Source organism: Lepidochelys olivacea (genome assembly GCF_965140295.1).
Source record: "Lepidochelys olivacea isolate rLepOli2 genome assembly, chromosome: 1".
In the NCBI taxonomy this organism is placed as follows: domain Eukaryota; kingdom Metazoa; phylum Chordata; order Testudines; family Cheloniidae; genus Lepidochelys; species Lepidochelys olivacea.
Window position 1 is genome coordinate 287,621,567 of NC_140411.1, and position 21,518 is coordinate 287,643,084.

Genomic DNA, 21,518 nt, shown 5'->3' on the forward strand with positions numbered 1-21,518 from the left:
GGAAACAGAGAGAGAGTTAAATTGGAATTTGAGAGTTCCCAGCTCTCAGACCTGTGCTCACATCCTAGATTATTTCTTTCTCATGGATAATATATTATGTTTCCATAATTACAGTCCATCATGTCTTTGGGAATCTGCAGCTGTAACCATAACTAGTCTGTTAATCAAATGTACATACAAGGGCTGTGCATGTCCAGTAAGTACTCTTACTAAAAAATTTCACAACAACTAAGACATTAGTGTAGTGGAATTTAAAAAAAAATTAAACACCTAGATTTATTTCTTTTATATATTCAAAGGCATTGGTTCATTATAGAGTAGTATAAAAATATCTTCATGAAAATTTTTTATTTCTGTGATATATCAGTGTGGGACAGTTGCCAGCAGAGAATATAATAACAATGTAAATGGTTTTTTAAGTGTGTGTTTCCAGCCAGAGCTCTTTCAGCCCAGGCATTTCCCAATCTCATTGTTCCTTTGTTCTAACGGATGTACAAAGGACTGAGTGTTTTGTTTTCTGGGCCAGATAGATTAGATAAAGTTTGAATTTCTGAACTTCACCTTCTAGGCACGCAACTTTTTTTTTTTTAAATATACTTTGGAAATTAAATTCCACACCCAGCACAGTGTACATTATGAAGAAACTGTAGCATGTAAAATAATAATATGCTATTATCTTTGATATGATTTGATAAGAGACATGATTACAGTGTTGATTACTTTTGCAATCAGTCAGCCTAATCCTAATTATGTTGTTTCAGCAAGAATGAAAGATCCTTCCATTTATCACCTATGGTTCTTCTTCACTTAAGAATTTCCTACATCTCTTACCTTACATAATGCTAGTATTTGTTTGACTCCTAACGGGTGATTTTTTCTAATTCAACCAGTCACCTTCAAAGAATAATTTTACATTCTTGCTATTTGCCAGATAATAGTCTTTAACGGATTATTATATATTATAGGTGGAGCTGGTAGCAAAGTCTTATAATTAAGTATCGCGGGTAGCTGTGTTAGTCTGTATGCACAAAAACAACAAGGAGTCCAGTGGCACCTTAAAGACTAACAGATTTATTTGAGCATAGGCTTTCATGGGTAAAAACTATTTCTTCAGATGCATGGAGTGAAAATTATAGATGCAGACATAAATATTCTGACACATGAAGAGAAGGGAGTTACCTCACAAGTGGAGAACCAGTGTTGACAGGGCCAATTCAATCAGGGTGGATGTAGTCCACTCCCAACAATAGATGAGGAGGTGTCAATTCCAGGAGAGGCAAAGCTGCTTTTGTAACGAGCCAGCCACTCCCAGTCCCTATTCAAGCCCAAATTAATGGTGTTAAATTTGCAAATGAATTTAGTTCTGCTGTTTCTCTTTGAAGTCTGTTTCTGAAGTTTTTTTGTTCAAGTATAGCTACGTTCAAATCTGTTATAGAATGTCCAGGAAGATTGAAGTGTTCTCCTACTGGCTTTTGTATGTTACCATTCCTGATGTCCGATTTGTGTCCATTTATTCTTTTACATAGGGACTGTCCTGTTTGGCCAATGTACATGGCAGAGGGCACATGATGGCATATATCACATTAGTAGACGTGCAGGTGAATGAGCCCCTGATGGTGTGGTTGAGTCCTCTGATGGTATCACTAGAGTAGATATGGGGACAGAGTAGGCAACGAGGTTTGCTGCAGCGATTGGTTCCTGGGTTAGTGTTTCTGTGGTGTGGTATGTAGTTGCTGGTGAGTATTTGCTTCAGGTTGGGGAGCTGTCTGTAAGCGAGGACTGGCCTGCCTCCCAAGGTGTAGGAGAGTAAGGGATCATTTTCCAGGATAGGTTGTAGATCATTGATGATGTGCTGGAGACGTTTTAGCTGGGGGCTATACGTGACGCCCAGTGGTGTTCTGTTGTTTTCCTTGTTGGGCCTGTCCTGTAATAGGTGACTTCTGGGTACCTGTCTCACTCTGTCAATCTGTTTCCTCACTTCCCCAGGTGGGTATTGCAGTTTTAAGAATGTTTGATAAAGATCTTGTGGGGTTTGTCTCTGTCTGAGGGATTGGAGCAAGTTCGGTTGTATCTTAGGGCTTGGCTGTAGACAGTGGATTGTGTGATGTGTTCTGGATGATACGTGCCTCCAGCTTTCATCAGGACACATCACAGTCTCAGCTCTTCGCAGCCCTTATTACTGAGCAAGGCCTCACACCCGCACCTGAGGAGGCTAGCAAGTACCATTTCGCCCCAATTTACAGATAGGGTAACTGACAGGTTGCACAAGCTCACTTCAGAAGAGGTTGAAAATCAAATCCAGGGCCACATTCTGTGCTGCACTAAAACTTATGGCCCAATGGAGAGGGCGAAGGTGACTGTAAACCACCTTTGTGCCTCCCAGATTCTAACCTACTCTAGCAGCTTGTGTGTCCCCCGGGTAAGAGCAGCCTTGGAGGATGCTTTAACTCACAGCAGCCTTACCAGGCTGTCTCCAGGCTTCTCCACAGCCCAGACTTTCCTGTGTGCAGAACGCTCTGGCTGCTACCCATCATGCCCCTGTCTGGTCCCGGCCCTAGCACTAACCTGTGCCAAACAGCACCACAGGGACATGTACACTAGCCATAGGATATTCTTGCTGTAAGGAAATCTCCTCAGGGTCACTCCCCCGCATTGTACCCTGTGTGCCAGTGAAAGGGCATAATTTGCAAGTCTGAAGCAGACCCCTATGGAAGGGTCAGTGTGGTTTAGATGGAATTTATGCACGGGTGGGGGGGTTGGTTTAAAAAAAAACTTAGAAGTTTACGTACAAGAAATTACATTAAAAGAATATTTAAGTTTGCAAAGTCAGGCACTCAAAAGTTAGGAAATGCCTGAATCAAAGTTGCCCGTTTGTTTTATAGGGTCCCTGCTTTACTCAGGGTGCACAGTGAATGAAGCAGCGGGTTGAAGAAGGAAAAGGATGGGTTTTGAGGGGGTTAAGATGCTGTGCTAGTATCCTGCACAGCTGGGATCTCTGTCTGGCTCTGCCACACTCTTTGTGTGTTACGTTGGGCAAGGTATATAGATGCACAAGGAGGCTGTATTAAGGCAGCACGGGCACTAAATTCAGTCACTTCCTAACGTTTGAGTGCTTAACTCTGCAACTTTAGTACTTTTTTGTTCATTATAACGTAACCATGTTATCAAATACAAATGGGAGCTTTAGTGCATCAGTGTATAATGACTTCTTTTAGTTACAAGAAACTATGAAATAATCAAAAGTCTGTAAATTTTGGAGTATACTTGCTATCATTTTTGGAGCTTAAGCTTTCTCTCAAACAGTTTGGCCCAAGATGACTACTTAATCAAAGAATAGTCCTTTAAAGTATACATTCTAAAAGCTTATATACAGCTTTTTTGGGGTTTTTTGTTGTTGTTGTTTAGACCTGATGTGTAGGACAATACTTCTGGTATTGGAGACCCTTCCAGTAGAAGAGTGGATATGTATTGTCAGAAGGTGCTTATTCTGATTGAAGACAATAGCAAAAACTAAAACACTATCATAATTAAAATTGTACCTTTATCTTGAAGAACTTTAAATATACACACTTTTGTGTCCAACTTAACTGCCGAGGAATGCTGAAATATGTTGTGCATTTATTTGTGGTGTTGGTATTGTGCATCCAACTAAAAAACCCTCATAATCTGGCATAAGCACCTGAAAGTTAGTCACTGATGCTCTAATATTTATAGACTACATTATCCTGAGTCATTCTGACTGCAGGGCTGTTTCTAATATAGTGATGCCATAGGTTTGTTGTCAACAGATTTTGAAACTCTTTATTTACACACACTGAAGCATGTGCTTTTCTATATTATACATATATCTGGGTTCTCCAGGGCCAATTCATAGGAAGATTAGTTGTGTTTTCAGTGAACATGGCGTTTGGAAATGGAATAAAGAAAAATTTTCAATAAAGATTTGCAGTGGAATGATGAAAAACTGGAAATTGTTGGAGTTGATTGAGCTAACCTGTAAAACTCTTCTAAAACCTAACTAAATTAATATTTTTGCTGTTATTTGTAATTACAGATCCCTTACCACCAGCTAAATTTGAAATTAATAAGGAAAAAACTACTTCCACAAGCTTGCAGGTCTCGTGGAGTCCATCCTCAGGAAAGGTGGACTGGTATGAGCTACAATTATCTGATCATAATAATAAAAAGATACAGAATGTCTCAATACAAGGAGGTATTTCAAGAAGAGAAGAGACCTTTTCCAGTCTAACCCCTGGGAGCAAATACAATGTTATCATCACTGCAGTTGCTGGAAATAAAAGCACCCCAGCAATTCACATCAGCGGATCTACTGGTGAGAACTGTTTTATGTGTAGTGCATCTAAATAAGGCTACTGAGCATTTTTACACACATTTTGAGGTTATGCATTTCAAAAAGGGTATAGATATGGATTTCTCCTAGATAGCAAGTTATGCATGTAATCAGTCTTCATTAACCTAACATGGTTCAGGTTGGTTATAAATAGAGGTAAACCAAGAATTTCTAATTAATTTTAAGAGACCTCTTCTAAGTATGGAGAAATGTTGGCAGGTCCAATTTGGCCATCAATTTTGGTTTTGCTTTTGGCAAACCCTAAACACTCAAAATCTTTGCAAAGTTGAACAGTTCAATCTTGCTCAGATAGTGAAGAAAACCATTACCTGTAAAACATATGTTTTTTATTTCATCAGTGCCATCCCCAGTGCAAAACATTCAGATCAGTGTCAAGACAGACACTATCCACGTTTCATGGCTACCTGGCTCTGGTTATGTGGATCGATACAGGCTGCTATTACTGGATAAAGAAGGACCGGTTCGTGAGATCAACCATGAGGAACGCTTACTCTCCTACACTTTTCTTGGACTTACAGCAGGTCACCTGTATAATCTCACTATCATAGCTGAAGCTGCAGGACTAGAGAGCTACAACTTTAAACTGGTTAGGACAGGTAATGATATCATAAATAACGCATAGGAAAACTGTGAGGCTGCAATATAGCGAATTTCAAAATAAGAAGTGGAATTGTTTGGTCTGGCCTAAACGGAACACTAAGGTTCATAATTCTGCCCTCTGTGTGGCAGAGCTCCAGCTGACCCCAATTGAATGTTGCATGCCTGAATCTAGGCAGCATACAGCCCCATTCTTTCATAGCATTGTATGGGGTTTAACTTAATTATCTGAGTTGCAGAGTTTAGTGGTTTTCTGAGAAGTTGGAGGTAATATTTCTGTAGATTATTTTTGGGGGGTTAGAAATCCTGACTTTGAGACTCACTGAAAACTCCTGTTGACTTCACTGGGAATTATGCACATGGCATGACAGTAGATGGTGACCCACTATTTAAATCTGCATGGAATAGCATAGGTCAAAGCGGTCACTTTAGAAAAACAAAACAGGAAGAAAAGAACCTTCGTAACTTTTGATACGTTTAAGAACAGCCCTCGCAGAAAACAAGGTGAGAGTTGTTGGTTTGCTTTTCTTCTGGTGAAATGTCAAAATACACAGGATCATATTTTGATCCCACTTACACTGGTGTCAATCAGGAATAACTCCAGTCAAACTACAGCTTTTGTTGTGCTAACACCTCTCTGGCTTTCAATAACCTTGAGCAGCGCGTGCCATTATAAGCCTTTACATTCAACATGCACAATCAATGAAAATAAGGAGGTGACTCGTGTATTTGATCATCCAGTGATGTTACAGTAAGCAATGTTAGTAGAGCCACTTTGGGTATAAATGGTCTTAAATATAGGTTTAAAAAATCAAACTACATGCCATGTACATGTTGTGTACTCTGTGGGTGAAATATTTTGTTTTCTTTTTCGTTATTTTTTTTTAGCCCCAGCAGAAGTCTCAGCTTTGATGGTGACGAATGATGGCAGCTTGGATACATTAAAAGTTACATGGAAAAGACCTCTAGGAAACCTAGATTTCTACAATATCACTCTGTCTCATCTTGGATCCATTAAAGAAATCAAAACTTTACAGCCCCAGGTCACAGAGGCTCAGTTTGACAAGTTGATTCCAGGAAGTCTTTATCAGGTCACTGTCAGCACAATCAGTGGTGAATTATTCACTGATAAGATGGCAACTGGCAGGACAGGTAAGTCTTGTGCATCAGTAAGAACATTTGTAATCAAAGCCTCTTTGATCTATCCCATTGAATACACTGCCATGTAGAAGATCATGTTGGAAGAGAAGCAGATTTGGTTGCTAGGCAATAGGAGGTTGCTGAGATTTGGTTGTTGGGTATAGTGTGCAGGTGCTGGCTGGTGTTGGTGGCCTGTGATGTACAGCAGGTCAGAATAGATTATCTAGTGGTCCCTTCTGGCCTTAAACTCTATGATTCTGTGAGGCAAAAATTGTTGGGCTGATCTTACTGTACTTCTTACAGTACTCCTTACTGCTTACAGCAACCTTGCAGCCAGTAGTCAAAGCTACAGTGCTGACCTGTCAGAAAGAAGCGGTGGTATATGCTGTAGATAGAAATCAGCATAGGTTGAGCCTGTAGCAAAACTATTCAGCGCCTGTACATTCAGTAATTTTTGCCTAATTTTATTATTTTGAACACAATCCAGAGAGAGAGATAAAACAGGGCTACAGTAAATGGAAATATGCATGTACGGTACTGTGCAATTATTTAAAACTATCAACAAAGTATAACAACATTGCCCCTCTATGGTCATATACCTGTGGATAGAAGAACACTCACAAGTCAGACATGTTCAAGTCTTCGGTCTCAATCACAACGGTTCTAGAGTTCATTTATATATATTGGAACGGAGTCATCAATATTAAGATCCCAAGCATTTGATATGCTATGAAATTTGGTTGTAAGCAAGATCCTGGTTCTAGGCGTAGCTCATTAAATCTAAGCCATTTTGACTGCCCACAGCACTGACTAAAGCACATGACAGTCTTTGTGGTGTTGGGTTATTTATTTATTTTAGGTGTATAGCTATTTTTCATCTTATCTGATTGATCAAACTGAAAAGACTGCCAAAGTTCTGCCCACCCACATACTACTGTTAACCATGAGTCCACGTTACCTCCATCCTACACCTCTTGGCAGTTGGTAGAATTTAGATTGGAAAAGTTTTCAAGTGGGTGAAAAGTACATGCAGGACATCCAAAAATTGTTAATAGAGTCCATCTGAGTTAAACAACTACAGAGAACAGCAGGAAAAATAACTTAAAATGCTGCGAGTTTCATTCTGAAAATGCATAAGGTTTTCGCTAACCTCTGATTTAGGGTTCAGCATTTCTGATGTCAGTAACTGACAAACAGTGAGTTCTTTGTGTGGGAGAGGGTAAATTTCTCACTCAGATGGGTACTACACTTTGTCAAAACGCATTTTGGCCCAAATTTTTAAAGGTATTTAGGCATTGCTGCATTCAGTGTTGCAATGCCTAACTGACTTAGGACCATAAATCTCATTTTCAAAAGTGATTTAAACTCTTAAGAATCTAATTCCCATTGACAGGTGAAAAATCTGGGGCTTGATTTTACTATAACTGATTGATCAAAGCACTTCGGCAATGTCTGAGCTGTGAGCCAGGTTTCATTGCTGTCCAGTTATATTTCCCCAGAAAAAACACAAATTACTCACCTGTTTCTGTATTTCAGTTCCTCAGAAAGTTTCAGAGCTGAAAGCTAGCAGTGGTGGTTTGCTGAGGTCTCTGACAGTGAGCTGGCTGCCCCCTGCTGGAGACTGGGAGAGATACTACATTATGTTGTTCAACCTCTCCACTGTGCTGCTGAACACTACATTAAAGAAAGACAGAAGAGAATATGTCATCCAGGATATACGACTCATCCCAGGAAGACAATATGAGGTGGCAGTCATAGTGGAGAGTGGAGGCTTACAGAACACTGCTCACTGCAAAGGCAGAACAGGTCAGCAATCTCATTATACTGATAGCATGAAACTTCAAAACTTTCAAGTTGGCTATTTTTAGTAGCTGGAAAAAAAAATAAAATAAGTGGTATGTATTATACTCATTCACTAGGAAAACGCTTTCACATGAGCATAGATAACTATTTTAATTCAAAACATTTGTAGTCATCTTCATAATAACTGTAAATGAAAGAGCAAATTCCTAGACTCTTATTATTTGTTTGTTTGCTTAATTTATTATTGGCCCAAATCCTGAATTCCTCATTCAGATTTTGCTCAGGAGTTCTATCCCTTTGATTAGCCACAATTTAATATTTAAAATAGTGACTCTTCTCTTTAAAAGAGATGGGACCAAATTCAGTGGTGGTGTGAAGAGTGTTATAAATTGCACATCAAATTTCAGGTGGTCAGAAAAAAGAGGTAAGAGGTAAAGCAGAGTGATTTGGTCTGGTTTTGCATTCATTCAGGCATGAGAGACCTGATCAGCATCTCACACCACTTTTACACTGGGATAACTCCATTGACTTCCAGGAAGTAACTCCAGTTTTACCTTGCACGTGAAAGCAGAATCAGACCCATGAGATATAACTGAGTGATGTACACATTAAGACAGTGGTCCATCCTGTGGTGTGTAAACGGCTGTATGTGAGAGTATGTGCCAGACTTTGTTCATCATAAATCTAACTCTCCTGACATCAGTGGAGATAATCTGCATTTGCACTGGTATAACTGAGATCAGAATAGTCTAAGGGCATATCAGGCTGAAGAAGAGAGGAGTACCTCATTTTCAAAATACACTTATACGCATCCTATAGTGGTGTAAATGATGAAAGGGTGCCTAATTTTATCTAAGGATGTCTCATGGGTTTAAGTTAGAGTAGCCTCTTCTCTGCCCTAAGATCCACCTGCATCACAGAAGCTGTCCTTTCTCAGATAAGTGTGCTAGATATAGGAACAAAGGGGCAGGTGGCTCACTATAAGGAAGCAGCTAAGGGCAATGAACAACACTGCAGATGCAAGTGTCCACCAGCTCAGCAGGCTGCATGAGAACATGATGAAAACAAAAAGCAGGTGGGTGTGAGCACAGAAATAGCACAGAAAAAACCAGCCTCTGCACACCACAGATGGTAGTAACAAATATATAGATTAGTTAGTGGCCCTCTTGGGAATCAAATGCTTGCAGCTTGCATCAGAAACAGGTGCGGCATTACCCATCTATCAGAACCAAGGAAAGATACAAGGTTTCCAAGAGTTCAGTGCTGCTTTTTTTTTTTGACTGATGTTCCTGGAGACACATCCGACATTCTTATAATGAGTGTGATATTGCCATTCCTGCAGTGGATGTTTCTGTGAGCAATGTGTGGGCTGGCTTCCCTGTCAGCCCTACTAGCTAGCTACAATCACTGATTTGAACTAGGCTGGTTCAGGAGTAAGGATTGCACCTCCAGTCTATGTGCTCCAGCAAGCATATACAATGGGTCAATTCTACTCTGTTACATCAGTGCAAATCCAGAGTAAGTGCAGTGAGTTTTATGGTGTTACTCTGGAGTCGCAGAATGGAATAAGTCAAATCAGAATTTGGTTTGAGTCTTAATTGACACTTGTTTTATGTGTAATAGGTAGGATTTTACTCTGTACCTGAAAATTAGTGTAATGGACACACTGAGAGGGGCATGAGGGAGTGTGTAACGGGAAAAGCAATCAACAGAAGGGTGTAAGATAAGGCAGGGTGTGCCTGATTGAGTGCTTTTCCTGCTACACCCTCACTTTCACTTTCTGGGTGTATAAACTGCACTCATTTTGCATAGCCACAGTATGCCAGATCAGTGCACGTTATATTAATTTAGCATTCACCACCGTTTTCTGGCCAATTTAACTCAGCAAACCAGATTCTGATCTCACACCGATGAAAATCCAGAGTAATTTAAGTCAAAAGTGTTCTGATTCTGATTTCTCTGGTGCAAACCTGCAGTAACTCCTTTGAACTCAATGGATTAACACTGGTATAAATTCAAAGTAACAGAGACCAGAATCTGGCCCATAAGCTGAAATTCAATTATGAATGCCTAGCACCTAGGGCCACACAGAGGTTTTGGGGCACCTGAGGCAAAATCTGAAGCAGAGGCCCCCTCCCACATCCTTCCAAAATAAATTACCACTAAAGAGAGAGCCCCCAAGGAGGAGTGGGGGCTTGGAGAGCGAGCCTGAATTCCACATACCCCACAGAGGTGGCTCAGCTCCTGTCCCAGGGGGCTGGGCCCAGCTGCCTGCTCCAGGCATTGCAACCTCACGTGTGAGGTCACACATCACTCAGGTTTGGCCCTCCGCTCCTCCATTCTGACTGAGGGGCTGCAAGGCCATATTTCAGTGAGTAGTGCTGCAACCCTGCATGCCAGATTGCAATGCCACTCTGTTTGGGAGCCCTCTGAAATAGGGGACCCGTGGCAAATGGCCCCTTTTGGCTCCCCACCAAGGGCCGCCCTGCCAGCACCCTCCTCCCCACATACATCAATGTACCAATACACACTCAGGGCCAAATTCTGCTCCTATATACCACGATAAATCCAGAGTCACTCCATTAACTTCAGTAGAATTACTCCAGAAGTACAGCAGAATAAACAGAATGTGGCCCCAGACATGTAACTGACATGACCAGTGGTGAACTGGAGCCCGTTCGCACCAGTTTGCACCAGTTCGCATGTGAGGGACAACCGGTTCTAAAAGGGCTTCTAAATTTAACAACCAGCCATAAGTGGCACCTTAGGCGCTGACTCTGTGGGTGCTCTGGGGCTGAAGCACCCCCGGGGAAAATTTGGTGGGTGCAGAGCCCCCACCGGCAGCTCCCCGCCTCGCGCCATGCCCCAGCTCACCTCCGCTCCGCCTCCTCCCCTGAACATGCCACCCCACCCTGCCTCTCCGCCACCTCCACCCCCTGCCTGGCTTCCCATGAATCAGCTGTTCACGCAGGAAGCCGGGGAGGGCTGAGAAGCAAGTGGCGTCTTCGCGCTCAGGCCCGAGGAGGCGGAGCGGAGGGGAGCTGGGGCGGGGGGGGGGGTCGTGAGGAGGGCCTCCCGCGCCGCAGCAGGTAACCCGGGGGGCACGCAGGGGAACCACTCACTGCCCCAGCTCACCTCCGCCTCCCTGGGCCTGAGCGCAAAGCCGCTGCCTCCTTCTCAGCCTTCCCAGGCTTCCCGCGCGAACAGCTGATTCGCGGGAAACCGGGATGGCGGGGGCAGAGAAGCAGGGTGGGCCGGTGCGTTCAGGGGAGGAGGCGGAGCAGAGGTGAGCTGGGGCTGGGCGCGGGGCGGGCAGCTGCTTGTGGGGGCTCTGCACCCACCAAATTTTCCCCATGGGGGCTCCAGCCCTGGAGCACCCAGGGAGTTGGTGCCTAAGGCGCCACTTTTGATGTGATCAGTGGGGGGAGCAGCCGCTCCCCCTGTTCCCCCCCTTGCTATGCTAACCCGCCCCTAGGAGCCAGAGGGACCTGCCGGATGCTTCCCGGGAGCCGCCCCAGGTAAGCACCTCCGGGACTCCCCACTCTGGCTCTTAGGGGTGGGCACCCACTACGGTGGTCCACGAGACCCTCCTGCCCGGTTCTGGGGGCAGTCAGGGGATGGGGGGGGTGGATGGGTACCGGGGGGGCGGGGAGCTTCAAGGAACACGGGGAGTTGGATGGGGCAGGAGTCCTGGGGGGCGGGGGCGGGCCACGACCCCTTCGTGAGGTGAGGAAGGGAACCGGTTGTTACGATTTTGGCAGCTCATCACTGGACATGACTGTTTGTCACAGCTACATTTTGCCCTATATCTATTTTCTAGTATAATTGTTTTATGTCCCTGTTTGTAGCCCCTGACCATTGCAGAGTTATTTTGTGAGATTTACTCCCCAGCCACAGGCAAAGCCATTCCCCATGAGTAGTAAAATTTCTGTTACTCTCTTATTGCTAGCCTAGCTCCCGACAGCAGCGCGGTCAAGATGTGGCATGTGTGTCCATTGCAAAGTCCTTTGCTCATTGCTATACTCATGTTCTTCCCTTAGCTCCACAGCCTGTTCTTCAGCTCCGGGTAAAGCATGCTAATGAATCTTCACTTAGTGTCATGTGGATGACCCCTGTTGCAGAATGGGACAGTTATGTGGTTTCACTGGGAGACAGGGATCTTACCGTCATAAACAAGGCTCTTGTGAAAGAAGCTAAAGAATACACTTTCAGTGGTCTGGTACCTGGACGGAAATACACAGCTACAGTCACTAGCATTAGTGGGGATTTAAGCAACTGGACTTCAGTAGAGGGAAGAACAGGTAACACACTGTCAATCCACTTCTAATCCCAACTTCTGGTAACCAGCAATAATGACGTGTTGCTTTCTTTGTACTGAATTGTATTAAAGCAGTGTCCAGATGTCAACACCCTTGAACTTGTGTACATTTTCTTAATAGAAATGCTACATTTCTAAATCTCTTGTGTGTCTTGCAATATATCTCAGAACATCCAGTCTCTTTTTCTGCCATTTTCCATGGCTTTCTAAGATGGATATGTAGTTCCTGATGGAAAATGGTATCTAAAATGTTTCTGTAATGTCTGATCAATCTACGTAGGATGAGGATAATAAGTCCTGTTTTCACTTAATATCTTGGGGAACGTTAGCTTCCTGATTTGTTCCTCAACAGATGGACCATTTGGGGGGAAAAATGGGAAAGAATTGTTTGAAGGGGGACATTTCAAAGTTAGCAGACACAAAATGGAGGTGACCTTCAAAACATATTTTGAATCCTGCTGCCTTTTTGATTAAAAAAACCCCAGCTGCAACACGACCAAAATTGAAGTGACTGTTGGGAGTGCTTTTGTAAAAACCAAAACCACTACTTTTTTCTGCCTGTGTCTAAGTTTAAATCCAACCTATTTCTTTGCTATGCCTGCCTGATGCATTCTTTTGAGCAGGCAAGGCCTTAAAAATGGGAATTCCTTTAGGCATAGCACAGGATAAAAACATACTGTGAGTGCAGTTAGTCTAATTGTAGGCCCATAAGACTGAGCGTGTCCTTTTGTAAAGCTTAATAAAGTTTTATCCTTCCTTCCAAGGTGCAGAAGTCTTGACTTCAGCCTCCATTACTCAATTTTGTGATTTAAATGGCTAGGATTTAATTTCCTTCTGTTTCAGGCCCCTTCTCCTAGGAAAGGGTGTAGTGTCACAGTGCACTAATTGTGAATTCATGTGTGTGGACAAATCAGGCAGGAGTAATACACATTAGGCATTAAATTATAACTTGTAATGAGCAAACTCAAAAAGGTTGGAAGCTAGGTTTGGATGAGCGTCCCAGACCTCAGATTATCTGAACCTTATTTCAACTACCAGAACCTATTAGATTCATAGATATTAAGGTCAGAAGGGACACTATGATCATCTAGTCTGACCTCCTGCACAATGCAGGCCACAGAATCTCACCCACCCACTCCTGCAAAAAACCTCTCACCTATGTCTGAGCTATTGAAGTCCTCAAATCATGGTTTAAAGACGTCAAGGTGCAGAGAATCCTCCAGCAAGTGACCCGTGCCCCATGCTACAGAGGAAGGCAAAAAACCCCCAGGGCCTCTTCCAATCTGCCCTGGAGGAAAATTCCTTCCCGACCCCAAATATAGCGATCAGCTGAACCCTGAGCATGTCGGAAAGATTCACCAGCCAGTTACCCAGGAAAGAATTCTCTGTAGTAACTCAGATCCCACCCCATCTAACATCCCATCACAGGCCATTGGGCCTATTTCCCATGAATAGTTAAAGATCAATTAATTGCCAAAATTATGTTATCCCATCATACCATCTCCTCCATAAACTTATCGAGTTTAATCTTGAAGCCAGATATGTCTTTTGCCCCCACTGCTTCCCTTGGAAGGCTATTCCAGAACTTCACTCCTCTGATGGTTAGAAACCTTCATCTAATTTCAAGTCTAAACTACCCGATGGCCAGTTTATATCCATTTGTTCTTGTGTCCACATTGCTACTGAGCTTAAATAATTCCTCTTCCTCCCTGGTATTTATCCCTCTGATATATTTATAGAGAGCAAACATATCTCCCCTCAACCTTCTTTTGGTTAGGCTAAACAAGCCAAGCTCCTTGAGTCTCCTTTCATAAGACAGGTTTTCCATTCCTCGGATCATCCTAGTAACCCTTCTCTGTACCTGTTCCAGTTTGAATTCATCATTCTTAAACATGGGAGACCAGAACTGCACACAGTATTCCAGTTGAGGTCTCACCAGTGCCTTGTATAACGGTACTAACACCTCCTTATCTCTACTGGAAATACCTCGCCTGATGCATCCCAAGACCGCATTAGCTTTTTTCACGGCCACATCACATTGGCAGCTCATAGTCATCCTGTGGTCAACCAATACTCCAAGGTCCTTCTCCTCCTCCGTTACTTCTAATTGATGCGTCCCCAGCTTATAATTAAAATTCTTGTTATTAATCTCTAAATGCATGACCTTGCACTTCTCACTATTAAATTTCATCTTATTACTATTACTCCAGTTTACAAGGTCATCCAGATCCTTCTGTATGATATCCCGATACTTCTCTAAATTGGCAATACCTCCCAGCTTTGTATCATCCGCAAACTTTATTAGCACACTCCCACTTTTTGTGCCGAGGTCAGTAATAAAAAGATTAAATAAGATTGGTCCCAAAACCGATCCCTGAGGAACTCCACTGGTAACTTCCCTCCAGTCTGACAGTTCAGCTTTCAGTATGACCTGCTGTAGTCTCCCTTTTAAACAATTTCTTATCCACCTTTCAATTTTCATATTGATCCTCATCTTTTCCAATTTAACTAACAATTCCCCATGTGGCAAAGTATCAAACACCTTACTGAAATCTAGGTAAATTAGATTCACTGCGTTTCCTTTGTCTAAAAAAATGTGTTACTTTCTCAAAGAAGGAGATCAAGTTGGTTTGGCACGATCTACCTTTCGTAAAACCATGTTGTATTTTGTCCCATTTACCATTGACCTCAATGTCCTTAACTGCTTTCTCCTTCAAAATTTTTTCCAAGACCTTGCATACTACAGATGTCAAACTAACGTGCCTGTAGTTACCCGGATCACGTTTTTTTCCTTTCTTAAATATAGGAACTATGTTAGCAGTTCTCCAGTCATACGGTACAACCCCTGAGTTTACAGATTCATTAAAAATTCTTGCTAATGGGCTTGCAATTTCATGTGCCAATTCCTTTAATATTCTTGGATGAAGATTATCTGGGCCACCCAATTTAGTCCCATTAAGATGTTCGAGTTTGGCTTCTACCTCAGATATGGTAATATCTACCTCCATATCCTCATTCCCATTTGTCATCCTACCATTATCCCTAAGAACCTCATTAGCCTATTAGAGACTGAGGCAAAGTGTTTGTTTAGATATTGGGCCATGCCTAAATTATCCTTAACCTCCACTCCATCATCAGTGTTTAGCGGTCCCACTTCTTTCTTTGTTTTCTTATTATTTATATGGCTATAGAACCTTTTACTATTGGTTTTAATTCCCTTTGCAAGGTCCAACTCTACTGGACTTTTAGCCTTTCTCACTCTATCCCTACATGTTCTGACCTCAATAAGGTAGCTTTCCTTGCTGATCCCTTCCATCTTCCACTCCCTGTATGCTTTCTGCTTTTTCTTAATCACCTCTCTGAGATGCTTGCTCATCCAGCTTGGTCTACAACTCCTGCCTATGAATTTTCCCCCCTTTCTTGGGATGCAGGCTTCCGATAGCTTCTGCAGCTTTGACTTGAAGTAATCCCAGGCCTCCTCCACCTTTAGAGCCACAAGTTCTTCAGTCCAATCCACACCCCTAACTAATTTCCTTAATTTTTGAAAGTCAGCCTTTTTGGAATCAAAAACCCTAGTCGCAGATTTATTTTTGTTTATCCTTCCATTCAATTTGAACTGAATTAGCTCATGATCGCTTAAACCTAGGTTGTCCCCTACGACCATTTCTTCTAAGAGGTCCTCACTACTCAACAAAAGCAAGGTGGTCACATCCCTTTGGGATTTTCCATGATGATGATGATGATGATATTTTTGGACTTACTGGAAGTAGGAAATACTGGAAGACCTGTGAGAAAGCCTGTATCTGTGAGACTCCCAGCTACAGCTGGCAAACCTTTTGCTGTGGGTGGTGGTGTTTTGGTGTGGTTTGTGTTTCCCAGATTAACAGGATTTAGGTGGGAAGGCTATGACAGATACAGAGGCAGCAGTGGGAGTGACCCATGTAGAGGAAGACACAATGAAGATAACTGGATGTGGAAGCTGCGGTATGTACATGATCCTGGAGGGGGTACCTGGAAAGAGTTTTATCTGCATGAAGTGCCATCTGATAGAGCTGATGGAAGAAAAGATACGAGGATTGGAGAGGCAGGTGGAAAGTCTGGTCGAGTTTAGAAGGGGGTCCGAGTGGATTATGCAAAAACATGAGGTAGCTGAAGGGAAAAGCTCAGACTTGCAGATGGAAGCAGGACTGAAGAATTCTGAGGGGAGACTGCTGGGTGAAGAAAATGGACAGTGGAAGCATGTGACTAAGAGAACCAGGCAGAGGAAAAGATGGGCTAGTGAAGGACAAACAGAGCTCAAGAACAGGTTTGCAGAGTTGGAAAATGAAGAAGGGGTTCAGCAGATGGTCACTGAAGGTGGAAGGGCAAGGAAGAAGAGAAGAGCGGCTAGTCCTATAGGAAAAGGGGAAGAGTCAATGGAGACCACCAAATATGAGCCCCAGGAGGATACAAGATGAGTTGAAGAGGATTACAAGGGAGAATAGGAATGGAAAGAACTTGCAGACAGAGGGAACAGGGGATAGACCAGAGAATCGCACCGTCACCAGGAAAAGGCAGGTCTACGTGATCAGGGACTCCTTACTGAGAAGAATAGACAGGCCTGTAACCAGAGCTGATCCAGAGAATAGAAGGGTGTGCTGTCTTCCGGGTGCTAAGATACGGGATGTGGACCTGAGGTTGAAAAGGATCCTAAAGGGAGCGGGAAAGAATCCACTGATTGTCCTTTATGTGGGAACAAATGATACCGGTAGATTCTCACTGGAACGTATCAAGGGAGACTATGCCAGGCTGGGGAAGACACTTAAGGAAGTCGAGGCTCAGGTGATCTTCAATGGGATTCTGCCTGTTCCTAGAGAAGGGCAACAAAGGTGTGACAAGATTATGACTATCAACAGATGTCTCAGGCAGTGGTGCTATAAGGAGGGCTTTGGGATGTATGGCCACTGGGAGGCATTCATGGACAGAGGACAGTTCTCTCGGGATGGACTTCATCTGAGTAGAGAAGGAAATAGACTTCTAGGATGGAGGCTGGCACAACTGATTCAGAAAGCTTTAAACTAGGAATTTGGAGGAGATGGTTGGGAGATGTCCAGGTAATCTCCACACTGGATTTTAGCATTGAGAGGGAAGAAAACAAAGTAAGAAAGGATACAGCCGTGGGTAGGAGAATGGACATAAGGAGGAAGGGCAGTGTGGATACCAGTCCAATAGGTCATACTGGCTGTAGAATGTCCGTGCCTAATCAGGTAAAGAATGTGAGTGAGGCCAAAGAGCAAAAATTACACCAATACGAGGAGCCTAGGTAACAAAATGGAGGAATTAGAAATACTGGGTGCAGGAAGTGAAACCAGATATTATAGGGATAACAGAAACATGGCGGAATAGTAGTCATGACTGGACTACAGCTATTGAAGGGTATGTGCTGTTTAGGAAAGACAGAAATAAAGGTAAAGGTGGTGGAGTAGCATTGTATATCAATGATGAAGTAGAATGTAAAGAAATAAGAAGCAATGGAATGGATAAGACCGAGTCCGTCTGGGCAAAAATAACATTGGGGAAGAAAACTACTAGAGCTTCCCATGTGATAGTACTTGGGGTGTGCTATAGACGGCCGGGATCTAAGTTGGATATGGATAGAGCCCTCTTTAATGTTTTTAATGAAGTAAATACTAATGGGAACTGCATGATCATGGGAGACTTTAACTTTCCAGTTATAGACTGGAGGACAAGTGATAGTAATAATAATAGGGCTCAGATTTTCCTAGATGCGATAGCTGATGGATTCCTTCATCAAGTAGTTGCTGAACCAACTAGAGGGGATGCAAATTGAGCACCACCCAGATTGAGCTCTGGCAAGCTGCTTAAGGTGGTCTGGTTGTGTATTCTGTTTATGTTCATCACTGGCAGTCTTGTCGTGCCATCAAAACTTTTGATGTCCATGTGCTCATTGGCCATGTTGCTGCAATCTTTGGTACACAGACTTCAGAATTCTTTGGTCTTCCATTCTAGTAATATCTCCATACCAAGAAAGCCACTGAAACTGCACCTGTGCTGTTGGAAGCGGTTGCTGGGCTCATCTTCAAATATCCTCATTTCTGATATTGTCCTGCTACTTAATATGAAGCAGCTGACAAAGATGATGAGTACTGAAATGACCATCTAGTGTTTCTCAGCCTTCCTCAGTGCCCACATTTCACTTCCATACAATAGAGTTGGTATAACTTTGGTTCTGTAGATCGTCAGAAGCCTGATGGACTCACAACATCCCTACAGAAGGCACTGAAGAGCTTGAAACATGGCAACAGCTGCTGCTATATGTGTATCCACATCTTTTCAGCATCCCCCAGCACTGTCTGTGATGGCAACCTAAATATTTGACAGTTGCCACCTGCTCGATGTCCCATCCGGACAGGTTAACACTGAGCTGGTTGTAATCTGGAGTTGGAGGCCACTTGATTGTCATGGACAGAGATTTAGTTTTATCTGGATTAAAAACCAGACCCATGTGTGCTGCTTCTTGCATGACCAGCCCGCCCACCAGCTGCAACGATTCACCAAACTGAGCCAACGCAACAATGTTGTTGGTGTATTCAGGATCTCGAAGCAGAATATGGTGTTCAGCTCAACGCCACTGACAGCTGCCTCTTCAAGCTTATCCCTCAACCAATCAGTGCAGATATGGAACAAAGATGATGAGAGAACTCAGCCTTGCCAGAACTTCCCTGGCGATAGGAAACCATGCCGTGTGTCTGTCACCAACGCAAACACAGCTTTCCCCATTCCACTATAGCGCTCCCCTATCAATAACACTGTCTTTCCAGGGAGGCTGAGGTGTCTCATCCGATCCCCCAAAAATGCCCGAGGCCCTGAATCAGAGGCCTGATGGAAGACTGTGAAAAGCGCTGCACACAGCTTATTAAATTCAGCCATCTACTCAAAAGCTGAAATATCACTAGAAGAGCCTTTCGTGCAAAAATCAGGTAGAGCCATTGCAGAGCACGGGTCGGCCTGAGAGGTGAAGTTCCAATTCAAATCTAGACTTCCCCATACTCCAAGCCTGTCTGGACCCAAGATTTTGGTTCAGACCACTGAATAATCTAACCTAATCTGATCTGTTTTATCAATATGCCTAATCATGTTTATGATGACCAGTGCCATAGTATTTAGGCTCTGAGCTAGGTATAAAGCAAAATCTGTAGTGTGGATCTGAATTTTCCAAAGCTAAAAGGCTTTTAGATTGTGGAAGATTGAGTCTGACTGAACACTTATGTGAAAGCATTCAAAAATGAGTAACTATATTTTCATACTTTAATCAAACTTGGTCAAACCTTAAAAAGGGGTTCATTGGGTTTTTGTTAACATTTGGGCTAAATGTTCAACTCCCTTTTTCTATTGTCTGAACAAGTTCACCCACCCCTATTTATTTTAAAGGTAACATTTTGCTACCCCTCAATCCATCATTAAATGTTAGAAGAGTCAATGCTATGAAATTCTTCTGAAGGAAAAGAAATTCAAGTGAGACTAGAAAGATTATATGTCCCAGTAACTCAGAAAATTAAAGTGATGAAAGGTGTTGCCTTAGTTAGATCTTGAGCATCTATGTAATTGGTTTGCCACTGGCTAGGAATGGGATGAGCTCTGTGCAAGTTCAGTAGTCATCACAAACACAAATGACTTCTAAGTCATTTGTTTTTATCTGAATGACATTTATAAAATGGGATTCCTTCCAGCCCTCCTCTCTTGAATCATTTTGGGCTGATTGAGGAAAGCAAAGCCTGGGAGACCTTTCTGTGTAGTGCTAAAAACCAGGAAGCCCTTATGGGTTCCCACAAACCACAGTCCATCAGACAGGAAGCAGGTCTGGGAGTCCACCATTAGTTTATTTTTAGTCCTGTTGAGTCTGCTTTTTTGATGCACTTCCTCAGTGTGACTAAACTCTGTTTGGGAGATTTGTTTGTTTCTGTGTACTTACACCGTGACATTCTCCTATTATAGTGCCAGCTCAGGTGACTAGCCTGCATGTGACAAACCAGGGGACAACCAACAGTTTGTTCACCAACTGGACAAGGGCGCTGGGAGATGTAGAGTCGTACCAAGTGCTGCTGATTCACGAAAATGTTGTCATTAAAAATGAGAGTGTTTCCAGTGAGACCAGTAGATACCACTTCCACTCCCTGAAAGCCGGAGGACTCTATTCCGTGGTCGTTACCACAGTTAGTGGAGGGATATCGTCCAGACAGACGATTGCAGAAGGGAGGACAGGTAAGGAAGGGGAAGGAAATGTTCCACCATATCTGTGTAAACTCCCATAAGCTGAACTCATTTGGAAGGATGGTCTCATGGTTAAGTCAGTGGACTAAGACTGGAAGATCTGGGTTCTGTGCCAGACTCCCATGCGTGGCCTTGCACAGGTCATGCCTCCGTTCCCTAGCCTCACAGAGTTGTTGTGAGGAAAAAGTGTTTGTTGGTCATTAGATACTCCAGTGATGGGAGCCATAGAATTCTGAATCTTTCATGAGCAATAAAGAACAACAACAGTTTCTCGGATATTGAGCTGTGTGGGGAAAAATTGCACCAAGTTTTTGTGAATCTGGCAAAACCCAAACATTCTGTGATTTGACCCAAATGTTTTTCATGAAAACAACCTGTGATATTTTCAGGTAAAATCATGAAAAAACTAACCAGTGAGAAAATAGCACTGAAAAGTTGGGAAGCTGAAAACATTTCTTAATGTTTCCTAATTAATAGTGACCATGACAGAAAATGGGTCAGATCCTCCCCTGGTGTAAATTAGCTTAACTGCAATGGACTTTAGTGGAGTTATGCCAATTTGTGCTAGTAAGGATCTGTCGTAATAAAGTTATTTAACTCCAGAATACTCCTGATCATTACCTAAAATGTCACCAGTTCTGGCAGGGTCAAACACACTGGCACATCTTGCATCACTGAAAAGAACCAGATCAATTTTGTACCTATTTTTGGCCACTAGGGGGTAGAAAACTCTTGATAATTAGAAATAAATCTTTGCATTGGCCTCAAAATGATAAAGGTATTTGTGGTTATTTTTATTGGTGAGGAATAGCACTCTAGGATCATAGCTAACACTCTAGGATATTAGACGTGCCATCAGACCCTTGACCTCACCACCATAGACAATAACTTCACTGTCTTTGTTCAGAAACTCAGATGTTTGCTACTCACTTGGAGTGGAAGGCTTTCTGATGCTAAATAAGACATCTCGCCTTTTTTGTTTTGCTTGATCACATTCCACACATTCCTGCTGCCCTT

The 21,518-nt window shown here is 42.9% G+C and overlaps 1 protein-coding gene across 1 annotated transcript in view; it reads left to right on the top strand.

Annotated features, from left to right (window-relative positions):
• The window catches only part of PTPRB (protein tyrosine phosphatase receptor type B), a gene marked incomplete at its 5' end in the record, with an annotated part of 106,182 nt that overhangs the window by 38,661 nt on the left and 46,003 nt on the right, over window positions 1–21,518 (top strand). The window contains 6 exons of the mRNA XM_084632536.1: window positions 4,055–4,333; window positions 4,711–4,968; window positions 5,858–6,121; window positions 7,646–7,915; window positions 11,953–12,213; window positions 20,226–20,492. Coding sequence (XP_084488662.1) covers window positions 4,055–4,333; window positions 4,711–4,968; window positions 5,858–6,121; window positions 7,646–7,915; window positions 11,953–12,213; window positions 20,226–20,492 — 1,599 coding nt within the window. The remainder of the gene's footprint in view (window positions 1–4,054; window positions 4,334–4,710; window positions 4,969–5,857; window positions 6,122–7,645; window positions 7,916–11,952; window positions 12,214–20,225; window positions 20,493–21,518) is intronic.